Source organism: Diabrotica undecimpunctata, chromosome 4 (assembly GCF_040954645.1).
Source record: "Diabrotica undecimpunctata isolate CICGRU chromosome 4, icDiaUnde3, whole genome shotgun sequence".
Taxonomy (NCBI): Eukaryota; Metazoa; Arthropoda; class Insecta; order Coleoptera; family Chrysomelidae; genus Diabrotica; species Diabrotica undecimpunctata.
This window is the reverse complement of record NC_092806.1, coordinates 26,086,874-26,100,984: the sequence shown is the minus strand read 5'-3', so window position 1 is coordinate 26,100,984 and position 14,111 is coordinate 26,086,874. Positions and strand designations below refer to the sequence as shown.

General features: G+C 31.1%; 1 protein-coding gene across 1 annotated transcript; it reads right to left on the bottom strand.

Annotated features, from left to right (window-relative positions):
* Positions 1-1,888: 1,888 nt before the first annotated feature.
* LOC140438174 (uncharacterized) lies at positions 1,889-13,832 on the bottom strand. The gene is made up of 4 exons (XM_072527886.1): positions 13,601-13,832; positions 11,545-11,581; positions 7,059-7,288; positions 1,889-2,032 (listed from the first exon to the last, which is right to left on the bottom strand). The coding sequence occupies exons 1-3, from the start codon at positions 13,772-13,774 to the stop codon at positions 7,077-7,079; spliced, it is 423 nt and encodes a 140-aa protein (XP_072383987.1). The 5' UTR covers positions 13,775-13,832; the 3' UTR covers positions 1,889-2,032; positions 7,059-7,076.
* Positions 13,833-14,111: the final 279 nt, after the last annotated feature.

Sequence of the window (14,111 nt, the reverse complement as noted above, 5' to 3'; positions counted from 1 at the left end):
TCAGACGACTAAAATAACAAATAAAATACCTATTAATTAACTAAAATCAATATACATACAATTTTATTATCAAACTTATAATAAAATAATTCCGTTTCCAGGAAAAATCATTAATTTTTTATTTGTTTTAAATATAAACACTTTTTTAAGTTCTCTCAAAACTTTATTCTTATGACTTATATCCTTTCATAAATAAGCGATTCAATTATAATTTTGTTGGTTACGTGCCTGAATAGTTCAATTATTGAACTGCATCCAAACCATTCACGGAGAGATCTTACATCTTCCTACGCTTCTTCTGCCTTTAATTTTGCCCTGCAATATATTTCTTAATAGTTCATATTTTCACTCATGATGTGTCTCAATTATTCCAACTTCCTGATTTTTATAGAATTTAAAACTTCGTATTGTTTTTCTAGTTGCTCGAGAATTATTGGTGCGTTTGTTTTGCGATCCATCCATGATATTTTCATAATACGCCGGCAACATTAAATGTCGAATGCTTCCAGTTTTTTAATGTTGGATTTTTCAGTGTCCAGGCCTCAACCCCATACAAAAGGGTAGAGAAAATGTAACGTCACAACATTCTTATTTGGAGCGTTATATTAATATTCTAATTACAGAAAAGTTTTCTCAATCCGTTAAACGCTAACCGTGCAATTTTAATGCGACGTCTTCTTTTTTCTGATCAGTATCTTTTGTGATCCATGTTCCAAGGTATTTGTACGAAGATATTTGCTCAATTTCTGGATTGTAAATTATTCCATGAACTTGGTTTTTTTCAAATTTATTCTTAGTCTAACATCGTTGCAATGTATAGTTAGAGAAGGGCGGTATCGTCAGCATATCATATGTTATTGTCGCTGTTTGATTCCAATAGAGGTTACATAATTATGTCTATGTTTTTATTTAAAAAAAAATCTTTGAGACAATTATGCTTCACTTACATTGGCTTTTTTGGTAAGCAGTATAAATGTGGATTGAAACCATTCTTTAGGTATTATACCTGTACTGTATATTGTATTGAATAGATCCAAGTGTTCTGATCTTTTTTGGGGTCCCAAAATTAACATTGTTAGCAAAATTTAACTAAATATTGTTCTCAGTAATAAAAAATTTTTTATTACTGAGAACAATTTTGTCCAAAATTATTTCTTAGCTTTTAATAAAATGTTAATCTATTTTTTTTAAAAACAAATTAAAACGTATGAAGCAATCATAAAGTTCCGATTATTTAAAAAAAAAATAAAAATTTTGCTATACAGTGTGTCCAAAAAAAAATAAAAAACTTATTCTTATATTGATGTCAGTGTGTTCATTTATATTTCTGATAAATTTATTCTGACATATTCTTTATACCTGACAATAATTATTTAGAATTATATTTATTATGTAAATAAACAACGTAAAATGAAGATCACTTGCTTTTTTGATCATCATTTCCTATGTTCTCTCTTAAACGACCACTCCTCTTTAGCTACCAGCTCTTGGTTCCCCGACAGTGGTCGCTATTGCAAGGTTTTACTATATTTTTTCTTATATTTCTTCATTGGCGTCAAAAACCGCATAGGTTCAGAATATTCCATACCCTGTCGCTTCTTTTTTCTTCTTTTTGTCGCCTTTTGTGCAACTTTTGTTTATTATTTTATCGCTTTTTGGAAACTTTGTAATCATGGTACTGCTTTGTCAACTGTTACAAACAGGTATTGTATGATATATCAGAATTCCTTGTATGTTTTTGTTTACTCAAATTATCAAGTTGTTTAATATTCTGTAAAACAGTTAAGTACTTTTGGGACTTCAGTTTAAAAGTAGGCTCAGGAGCATAAATAATGGTTTATAATTTAATGTTTAGTACAAATTAGGTAGGTTAGGTAAGTTAACAAGATGTTTATGTAAAGTTTATTAATATTTTCTATAACATACAAAAGTTTGTTGTAGCTTAAGACAATATTAGGAATAATAGGTATATTTTGTCTAAATTGTATTAATTTACAACTAATTCATTACTCAGGTACTCTCCCCTAAATATCTGAAACAAATATTAAACAAAATTTAGATTAAATAAAACAAATATTTGACTAAGCTTATTTTTTTTAGTTATTTTGAAATACGTAAGAACGAGGTTTATAAATTATTTTTAACACAAAAGTAAATACCCAAAACAAAACTTTGTTTGCTTAGAGTTATTTGTTTATGCTAAAGTTCATAGAAGAACACAATTAGGATCTAATCACCATTTATTTTGTAGCATGACCACTATTTTATATTTTCACAATGTTCAATGATACTGTAAGATATTTTGGCAGAAAGGTATGATCTATCAGGTTTTAAAAACGATTCTACCCAGTTTCTGTATCGAATGAGGTTGTTAAAATGTGAAACTAGACAAGTTTATTGAAGCTGGAATGAAAAATATTGAAGAAGTTGATACTACAAAGAATAAAAATGAATGGTGATATAAAGAAATAGAAGATCTCTTAAGAAAGAAGAAAGACATATATAATAAATGGTTAACAACTTTAGGATCGACTACAATTCAAAGCTTACACAATGAAAGAAAAGAGTAATAAACAAAGTCAATAATGAGATGTGAAGTAAATCTTCTCAAGAAGTAAACAAGTATGGAAAATAATTATATTTACTAGAATAGATAGTAAAGAAAGCAGTAGATTAAATTTTAATAGAGTTCAATAAAAATTTGACAAGAAGTAACTAAAAAAAATTATCGAAGGACTTTGCTGCACCTGCAGTTGGTTGGCTTTATAATTTATTTAAAGAAGTTTTGCATATCTGGAAAGAAAAAACTCAACCACTGGGTATTCCAGTTGAAAATCATGGACTACACAGGCAAAATTTACAGCAGGAAGTTCCTGCGTAGACCACGATATAGACTGCAACAATTAATTGAGAAAAGCATGGTAAACAATAGACCGATACATATGGCATTCATCGATTGAAAAAAGGTGTATGACAAGGTTCTCAGAAAATAGCTTTGGAAAACGATGAAGAAAATTGGGTAACTCATAGGTTAATATAAAGCATAAAAAGCCTATACAACAATAGAATAAGAGTTAAATCCGACAATAAATATTCAAACGAATTTAAGAAGACGAAAAACTTAATGCAGGCAATTGTTCAAAATATTCCTAGAATAAAAATTAAAGCCATGGAAACGGAAATGTGAAGGTATGGGAATACCAATCTGAGACGACTTTTTGTGTACATTATATAAAAGCATGTAATAGTTATTAATAATTATGGGTCAGAAATGACAGTTTTTTCGTTAAGCTACAGGTAAAAATCGGGTAATTTACTAAATTATTTTAAGTGTTAAAATTTAGTAGATGGGCAAAATATTAAAATAGCAATTTTTAATTTTTGGTCCGCTCATTTCTTGCTTCGGAAATTGGAAAATAAGGCGAAAATTTTAAAAATCAAAAATTTGCTACAACTTTTGCAAAAATGAACCTAGAACTTTGATATTGCACGAATTTGTTTATTAAGTAGTCCTTATAATACACAAGACGATTTGATAATTAGTTTAAATTTATATAATTAGTTTAAACTTTTTTGCAAAGTTATTATAAAATAATAGCGATACAGCGATTCTGCATATATGTATATATATATATATATATATATATATATATATATATATATATATATATATATATATAATAAACTAAGGTACACTCGAAGAGTGCTGCGTTTTTCGGTCAAAGTGGAGAAATAAAAGACAAAGAAGGTGGCTACTTCATCTATTTATTGAAGACGTTTCGCTTTCTGTTTAGAAACCATCATCAGTTCATCTAAAAAGAACAATGTGAAAAAAACCAAACATCCAAAGAGAAGTTAAAACATGTGTGTTACCTCAAAAAGACATGTAGCAGTCAATGATATTAAATTTGTAAAAAAAGCTTCCGATAATGGAACATTCAGAGATAAAGTTGTATAAACAATTAATTGAAACTAGGTACAGTTTACAAATTAACAAACTTATATATATATATATATATATATATATATATATATATATATATATATATATGTATATATATATATATATATATATATATATGTATATATGTATATAAAAAATTTGTTATAAAAAACTTTAAAGTAAAAAGTTTAAAAACTTAAAACTTTAAAAAGTAAAAAAACATTAAAATTGATGTGTAAAGAACTAGAAAGATCATGAGATGCACTTCCAACAATGTATTATCAGTAAAATTTAAATTTGACTTTATGTAACATTATTAATTAGTTGAGATTAAAATATAACATTTAAAAGTAAAATGAAGTTACCAGTCTTTAGCTTACTGAATGCAACAGGTAAATGAATTAACAGGTGTAACACCCACGCCAACAACGTGAAAAGACAATGGCCTTGAGGTCAAAAAGTGACAGAACAGCAAAGCAAAATACCAACCTCTAATGTAGTAGAGCGGTACATTTAAAGATTATGGTAAATTTGGGTGACAACTTGTCATTATAAGTCAAAAAGCCAAAAAAATAAAAGGAAAAGGTGGTTAAAAATACTATTTTCCCCGCAGTGATTTATTCAAAACTCAAAAACAAAGCAAGCGAGGTCAATCCAAAATATCATATATTATAATATCTACGTTGTGAGTGGTTAGCCAGCCAACAGGTGAAGATTGATTTAACTTCCACAGTCTAAGGTTCATAGCATTTGGAACTGTGAATGAAAAAGATTCTATGAATCAGTTTCAATGTGATATTGACAAAATATTTAATAAAATATTAATTAAAATGTTTAATAATATATATATATATATATATATATATATATATATATATACGAAGTACCAAGAAGTTCAGAGACCTCTCTCTGATAGTAAATTAGGTGAACCGCAAATTCAAAGCCTCTTACTAGAGACTTTTAACGACGCCAGAAGTATATTTTTACTTTAACATGCATCTACGATTAACCTTTGAAAATTACTATCTTTTTCGCTCTTTACGTGGAGAAATATATATATATATATATATATATATATATATATATATATATATATATATATATATATATATATATATATATATACCTATATACCTATATACCTATATATATATATACCTCATGAAAGAGGAAGACTTTATAATTTTAAGAACTCTCTCACTTAAGAATTTTAAGCACTCTACGAATACATACAAATTTAAACAAGAATGATTAAAATCAAACAACAAAGTTTTAGAGATATTTAAAGCAGCATTTGTTTGAAAAATCAATTTTTTGAGTGCTTGGATTGTTTAATTCCCCCTCCACTGGTCCCGAGCCGATTTTGTTATCGCTTTGTGTTTTTTGTTTATCTATATGCTTTGCTGATCGCTCTGTTGAAGTTCAAAGGTTACTTAAACTTTAACACATAAACTATAAACCTTGATCTTCAAAATGGCACTAGTTAGGTTGCTCAGTTGTTATAAACAACGTAGCAGTGAAATAAATAAAAAAAGAAGCTAACTTTGACCCTAATTGACATAAGCAAACTTTTTTGAAAATACGTGTAAAAATACCAGCTTTTCAAATATCAAAGTGGTTAATTCTACAGTCAATAATAACAAAGTTATTCAATTATTTATTTATAAGCTAAAAATGACTCTACTATTTTCTAAATACTTTTAATGATTTTTTCAAATATATGGAAAATATAAGTCTTAAAAAAGCGCTGTGAAATAAACAAGTTAAATTAAATTTAAAGTAACACATGAATAGTCTTGAAATGTTTTGTGCATTATAAGAACTACTTGACTTAACTTTTCATGTAATACCAAAGTCCTAAGTTCATTTTTACAAAAGTTATAGCAAATTATTAATTTTCAAAATTTTGTGCTTATTTTGCAGTTTCCGAAGCAACAAATAATCATAAAATTCAAAAACTGACATTTTAAACTGTTGCGCATCTACTAAAAGATAAATGCTTTAAACAATATATTCATTTACAGATTGAAACGAGCAAAACTGCCATTTTAACCCTTTTTTTGTTAAAAACTATTATATGCCTTTGAACTGTGACTAGCGTTTTTGTATTTATAATTTATTAGGTATAACGTACTCAAAAAACCCATTTGCGATCTGGCGAAGTCAGTGTCCCGACAAAACATGGACTGTAAATAAACCTAGGAAACATCAAATTCTTAACAAGAGAACAAGAACCTGTAAGAAGCCTGAAAATTGTCGAAGATAAGAAAATTAACGGCACTGAATTTAAATACTTAGGATTCACAATGTCAAAGCCTGGAACCACTGAGCAAGAGACCACCAGACTAGCACAAACAAGAACATGTATCAAAGAAATGCACGGGATACTGTGGATAGACAGATTCCTGGAAATACAAAGAAGAAAATATATAATACTTTGGTACGTAGTACAGTAACTTACGGAGCAGAGAAATGAGTAATAAACTAATAAAACAGGTCCAAAATTAACGCAATTAAAATTTAGTTCAGGAGAAGAAGCTGTGGAATAGCAAGGCTGGATCGTATTAGAAATAAGGAAGTAAAAAAGAAAAATGGCAGTAGAACATAGCTATACTAAGGTACATTGAAGGAAAACATTTAATTTGGTATGGACACCTGAGAAAAGCAGTTCATACAAGGTGGATATCAAAGATTTCAGATTGGAGCCTAAAAGGAAAGAGAAAAAGTGGCAGACCCCGAAGATCATGGAGAGATGACGTGGACGAGGCCATAGACCGACTAGAGATCGAGAAAGATGGAAAATGGCACAATAGAGAGGACTGAAGATGTTGGTGAAAAGAAGGAAGGTGGCGAAAACAGTAAAAACTCTTGTTTATACACAAGTATATTTTGAAACGTTTTAAACAAATATTGCCTATATTTTTTTTAAATTATGAGGAGGAAAAGTTTAATAAAATTAGGTACTAAATTTTTAAGTTTACGTGACAAAATTTTTTATTTTAAGTGCAATAAATGAAAACCTTACACTTGTCTCTAAGCAACATGTAAAATATTATTTTAAGCATAAACTAATTATAATCTTTTTACAGATTACGATAAAAACATATTTACTTACCAATAACGTTGAACTTATCTAATAATAAATTTTTTGTGGTTTCTTTACAAATACATCTTTTTCCCCATTACGGTATACATCTTCCTTTTTCATCTGTTCGTCTTTCTCCAGATCCTCTCCGTACATATCTTTTTGTAATTGTTCGAAGTTCTTCTGCCTTTCTTCATCGGTAAGAAATTCGATTCCATACTCTCCCAATAAGTCTCTTAATTCATCTTCGTCTACATTATCTAAAAGTTAAACAATGGAAAATTATGTTTTGTTCAGTTGATTGTAAATGATTTTCAGGAAGTTGATAAGATTGATCGAAATTTATCGGTCGATAAATAGATAAGTTATCTTCAAGGTGTATTTCGAAATTTGTGAATAAAAATTTGAAATGTCCAAGGTGAGTAATTGATTTGAATATTGTAAGTTGTAACATTAAAAACTAAGTAAAGTCAACAAGATGAATATATTTATTATAATAATTAAATGAATAACGCTGAATATGTTTTAGCTAACATTTTGACAATTCGGTTATATTTTTAAACAGAAATTTAACTGTAACAATAATTTATAAACAAAAATTAAAAGGTAAAAAGTATTTACAGAACAAACTTTCAAATTAAGAATTATTTAACTTGGAGCAGCCTCAACTTGGAGAGTGTCATATATGGAGAAGAATATTTAAAAACCGTACATACATAAAATAAAGAAAAAATGTTTCTAAAAACCGAGCCATTAGAATGAACGAAAACGTTTGTAGTAGGTTATGGAGGTTGTAGACGACCTACAGTTTACCTTCGATTCTGGACGTTACACAAAGTGAGTTTTGAGAACTCCCTAATTATCTCGGAAAAGTTACGAACGACAAAAGACGGTACAATGAGCGAACCAAATGAGCGTGTACAATAAAAAGCGAAATATAAAGAGCATGTTGTATTAAAGTAAATGAACAACATTTCAATATCTGCTGCAATTTGGACATATCTATTTATTGTAATTTAGATACAATTCCGCAATTGTGGTATTTAAGTATAAATAAAAATAAAAAATATACAGTGTGTTTCATTATTTGGAAAGAAAATTCTGATGACAAGTATCACAGTAAATACTACCGTAAGATCAGCCATGTTAAAAAACTTTCATAAACAAAAATTTACTTAAATCGTGCAAGCCATTTGCGAGATGATGAAGGGGTTTCGTACTTAAAACACCCTGCAGATATAGGAGCCATCTAGACAAGTTACTTTAGCCAATTGCATTTAGAAAGATGTCCTTGGAATAGTACTTTTTGATTTTCTAATTTTAGTGATAACCCACAACTGAACCCACATTATTTAACACTTAGGTATATGCACTCATTTGTAAGCTAACTAGACGATTAAGTGTTATTCTTAACCGAAATGAAAGTAGAAGCTGATCCAAAATTATGGAAATTGGTTCCTTTATTTTTAATATTTAAAGACTGAGACCTGACACGTGATTATATCACCGTGCCGTATTAAATAACCAGAAGTACTAAGATGGGTTATTGTACGTTTTCAATTTAATCAAAATATTCAATCCAGGATTCTAGAACCTTGTATCGGAATGTAAAGATCTAATCCATATGTTTTTGGAGTCACTCGATAATCTTTGAAATGTATATGCCGGCTAAGATCTAATGTCCTGCAGTCATACAACTTTTGGATAATTGTTTTCGGTCCCCTGCTATAGAGTATGCAGCTTAAATATCTATAAAATAGTACCTTTGCATGCAGTTGCCCGTTCATTGACACATGTATATTAAGGAAGCTTTTTATCACTCTCAGCTGATTCCTGCTTATTTTTTGCACTATTTTAGCATATATCCATACAATATACATTTTGCTATGAACTTAATTGGATATATTTTTTCCTGAAAAAATGTTGCTTTCGGATCCAAGCTTTTTTGATATTTTTTGGCACTTCTATGACTGACTCTGGACCGAATTTTGTAGATGATTAGGTCAATAGTAAGGGTGTCTTCCTTGCCATACTTACGGAGGAATATTATCTGATTAGGTGGGTACTTTGGATTTCGTGGTACTGATACATCGATGTTACCTTGGTTACACAGAGAGTAGCAGCAAAAACAAAAGATTGGTTAGTCTTGCCAGACTATACCGGAATATAAGATTTTACTGCGGATTTTTCATAACTGAAGCAGTAACCACTAACAAGGTCACGTGCGGAATGTGCAGAGTCGGATGCGGTGATGAATACGACTAGAAGACATATAAGGAACTCATTAAATTGAGGGTAGGTATCATACAGGGTAAAATGCCAACAGTAAAAAACCTGGGACGAGTTATGAAAGAAGCTATAGAAGGCAGTAGAATAGGTCGTCGAAAGGTGAACAGGATGCCATACTGGTGGAATACAGACATCGAAGAGCTCAGAGATGAATGCATAGCCATGAGGAGAAGGATAACGAAGGCAAGGGACAGAGAAGGGAGAAACTCCGTTGTCATCGAGCAAATTTAGCTAATCGAAATAGAATACCGCGCACGAACGAGAGAACTCTACAAAAAAATTCGTACAGAAAAAAAAACATTGTAGAGAACTGTGTGACAAGCTGGATGAGAACATCTTTGGTCAGGGATATAGGATCGCAATTAAAAAGTTGCGTGCGTACATCAACATCATTATCAACTAGCCTCTAACCTCCACTGCTTAACAAAGGCCTCTCGCATGCTTTTCCACTTAGTCCGATTTTGCGCCATCTGAATCCAATTTATAGTCACTCTTTTTATGTCATCTGTCCATCTCGTTGGGGGTCGACCTCTCGTACGCACTGCGTGCGTACCCTTTATACGAAATGCCATTAGACAAAAAACTTAAGGTAACACGAGAGCTTTTTCTGTCCGAAAGATGACATGGAGTCTGGAGGAACGAGGAAGCTAAGCGAGGCATTACGTAGTTCCCCCGGACTAGACCAGATATCGCCCGAAGCGGTAAAGGGTCTAGGATGCGCGGAACGTGGGTGGTTTTGGAGCAAAAAAATGTATTGCTTGAAGCACAGGCATTTATGTGCTCCGAGGATGCTGCGAGGACGGATCGACGACGCGATTTTGAGATCAAAAGGCCTATCCTCGAGACAATTCGGATTCTGCAAAGGAAAGAACACAATTGACACAATTTTAAGTGTAATTGAGACATTGCACAACATTGGGGACAAACAGCGCTGAGCGGATCAGCTGCTCTTCGATGTTAGAAATGTATTCTACATTCTGTACAGGAAAGAGGTCATGCGAGCATTGCAAGAGAGAGACTAATTATCTGATGAATGTGATGGAAGAATATTTTTCCGAGAGAAAGATCATGATTGAGAAGGGCACGCTCGTTGACGTAATGGTTGGAGTGCCACAGGGATTGGTCTTTCTTTTCTTTCGAACACCAAAGAAATTGCGGACACTACATCAATATGGCGGATGGGGGAAGCATATACGGGTAGTAGCTCAGAAGGCAGTGAAGAGTGCGGCTGGGATGGGGAGGGTGATAAGTAATATTGAATGACCCAAATCAGAAAGAATAAGGGCCTTACACAGGGTTGTGCAGTTAATCATCGTTTACGTGGCATTAGTCTGGAGTGAGGCGGTAGGAAGACCGACCTACAAAGGGCTCATGATACAAGTAGACAGAACAAGTCTGTTGCTAGTAGCATGCGCCTACAGGTTTGTATCCACGGAGGCCTTGTGGACTATTACGGGTTGTGTTTCTCTGCATATATTAGCAGTAGAAAGAAGACATATCTATGAGAGAAGAGAATATTTAAAAAGCAGCCATAAAAAGACAGAAAGAATGATAGAAAGATCGCAAGAAGAGTGGAACAACACGAAAGACGTTTCCCAGTGAACCAAGATGCGGATCCAGAGCCTAAGGGACTGGGTAGGCTGTGGTCACAGGCGACAGAAGTACTTCCTGACGCAAGTGCTCACAGAACAGATAAATGCCTGTACTGTGAATACTCTGACACTGTTACTCACACAAAGCTGGAGTGTAATAGGTGGACAGTGGAGACAAACAAAATGTATAGAGAAATAGGTATGAACCGTGTTACTGTGACATTTTCTGTCCCGTTTCAGCTTAAGTGCCAGAATGCTAAAATACGTATAATACTGGCAAGTAGAGGAGATATAAATGTTCCTGTTCGTATATTCTTTTCAAATTATTTAACACTTTTAATAACAGTAGAGAGTTGCAAAATTATTTTTAAATGATGGGCGTTTTTGAATATTGTAATGAAAGTATCAGGCGCTATCTAGTGCCCTTAGTAAAGAAAAGAGACAGATAATGTTATTGTATTAGATTTTCCTCTATTTGATTAAGAAAACTTTAAAGATAAATATATTTTTTAACATATATACATCAAGAAAGGCTGCTATTAAATTAATTAATTAATTAAAAACTATTATTGACAACCAAGTTCGATCAAAAAGTAAAACAAAAGTGAATGTAATAAAGAAAACAATGTACTTACTTTCAGCACTGTATCCACTTTTCTGGATAAGTGGGATCTAAAAAATATGTAAAAATTTTATCAGGCTTTTTACTATTTAAAATAATTAGATAACAAAGAAAGCTTGACGTTTCCATAACAAAGGAGAAAGGCTAGCTAAAAGAATATTTTTGTTTTGTCTACACCATTTTATTACTGGTAGAGAGAATAAGTAATTAAATGAATAAAATACAACTAATCAAAAACATACATCCATATACCAAAATCTTACTTTCGTTAAAAAGACAAATTAAAGAAAAACTTTTTCTTTTTTTATAAAGAAGATTTAATTGAATAAAGTTTTTTTATGCTAAGACAAGAAAAATTCAAATAACGTATAAAAAATTTCTATGTAATTTTTACATTTAAATATTTGTTGAAATAAGACTAAAGAAAAGTATAAAACTCAATGTTTAAGAAAGTGTTTAAGTCATTCCAACATTTTTATTGTAGGTATATGTTGAGTGACTTTTTAGTTCTATTCATAACAGTATTTTCTTAAAATTGTTTCCATATTTTGGAAGATCTTCGTAGACCGTGTTATCTCTATAAATAATTCTTTAGTTCCTTACTACCTTTGTCATCGCGATCTATTTTCCTATAGTCCCTTTTTCTATTCATTTTTAGATTTAAGATCTTTTCTGTCTTAGTCTATTGTATTTCATCTAATGTTATTGTCACCATCTTGTTCCAGTACGATTTTGTAGATTTTCGCTACATTTATTAGAAATCTGTCACTTTCTTGCTTGCACATCCATGAAAGACAATGTATTACTGTATTACCTCCTTATTCCATCTTCCATCATTTTGGCGAAAAGTTCGGCATGAAAATTGTCATTTAATTTTTTAATTTAAATTACACCTGCTCTGAATCATCATCTCTCTCTTTTTTTTCCTTTTTACGCTTATCCTGCTTACCTTCCATATTCTTTTACCACACCGATTCCAAAATGTTTTTACCATCCACCAGTTTGTAGGGGTCTCTTGGGTGGGTGGCATATGTATTTGGACTTGGTGTGTAGTCTCTATATATACCTTCCCTTCTGCAATCTAATGCTTCGCTGTCGCACAACATATGTCTGACTCGCTCAGTCTCTTTTTTTGCATAAGATGCAGCTTAGATCCATTAAGTAATCCCATCGTGTTTAGATGTTCTTTTACTGTCGCATGACTATTTAGTAACCCTGTCATAATTTTGCGCTGCTTTCTGTCCATTATGCGCTCTTCTACAGCTTTCTTTCGCTGGTCAAAGTTAGAAAAATTAAAAGTTATGAACTTTGGCACACCCAAAACCTCTTCTGAACTGAAGGATGTTATTGCTGGTCCTCTTCTGGCAAGTTTGTTGACTCTTTCGTTGTCTATATTTCAAAATATTCTACATTAATATAGATTATTTTTAATATAGTTTGTTAATCTTTAGTGCTCACGATGCCATGCCGTATTACAACACTAATAGTACATAGTTATCAACTCATAGGCCGTATCTTTAATTCTAGACTTAAATTGTAGATATTAAAAAAGCTCCTTTTTAACTTAATATAAATAAATACAAAACGTTAAATAACAAAACAAAAAAACAAAAGTATGTGAAAAACTCGTTAAACAATTTTTTTTCTATTATTTTTATGTCTAGTCCAATTATCAAACCAGTAAAGAATTAAGGATAGCAACTACAATATGAAGTTATCTTTAGAGGTACAAAGAATGTAATATAATAAATAATATGCACAAACAAAACATATGTATAGAAATTTAGAAAAAACACGAATGCAAAGATAATGGTGGATATCATAAAATAATTTAACTAAAATGAAAATTGGAAATGAAATGAAATTAGAAATGAAAATTAGAAATTAGATAAGGTGAATATCACAAAATAATTTAACTGAAATCAAAATTAAAAAACAGAAAAACAGTATAAGAAAAATACAAAACTAAATAACAGAGAATAATAAAATAGAAAAAGTGAGCATTTGCGAATATTAAAAAAGAGTAATAAATATGAATTAGTAATTATATTTAAAATTCTGCTTCTTACCGGCCTTAATCCGGGAATAGGCCTTAGTTTCCTAAGTCCAACTTCGTCTGATCTGGATCCTCCCCTTCTGGCTCCCAGAACTTCCCCCGAACTACTATAAGCTATCCTAGCCCACGACTCTTGGGAGACAGCCCCTAAGATGAGAACAAAGCACAAAAGACCGTAACTATTCATTTTTTTTTGTGTACCTAGGAGTAATGAATATATAAAAGTAACTCTCTACGGTCGAAATTCTGAGAGTTATCTCTAAATCGAATTCTAATCCAGGAAACGGTTACACTTATCGATTTAAAAATAAAATAATCAAATATATTATCTCGAAATTGTTCAAGGTGCTGTTTATGGGTCACTTCAAAAAAATTTGGCGTGACCAGTTTTCACCGAAAGACGGAACTCGATTTCGGATGTTACTTCCTACATTTTCCGCAAAACATTACTAAAGAATTGGCTATACTTATATACGTAACAAAAAATATTGTCTCAAAAGGGCAATGTATTCTTATATCGTATA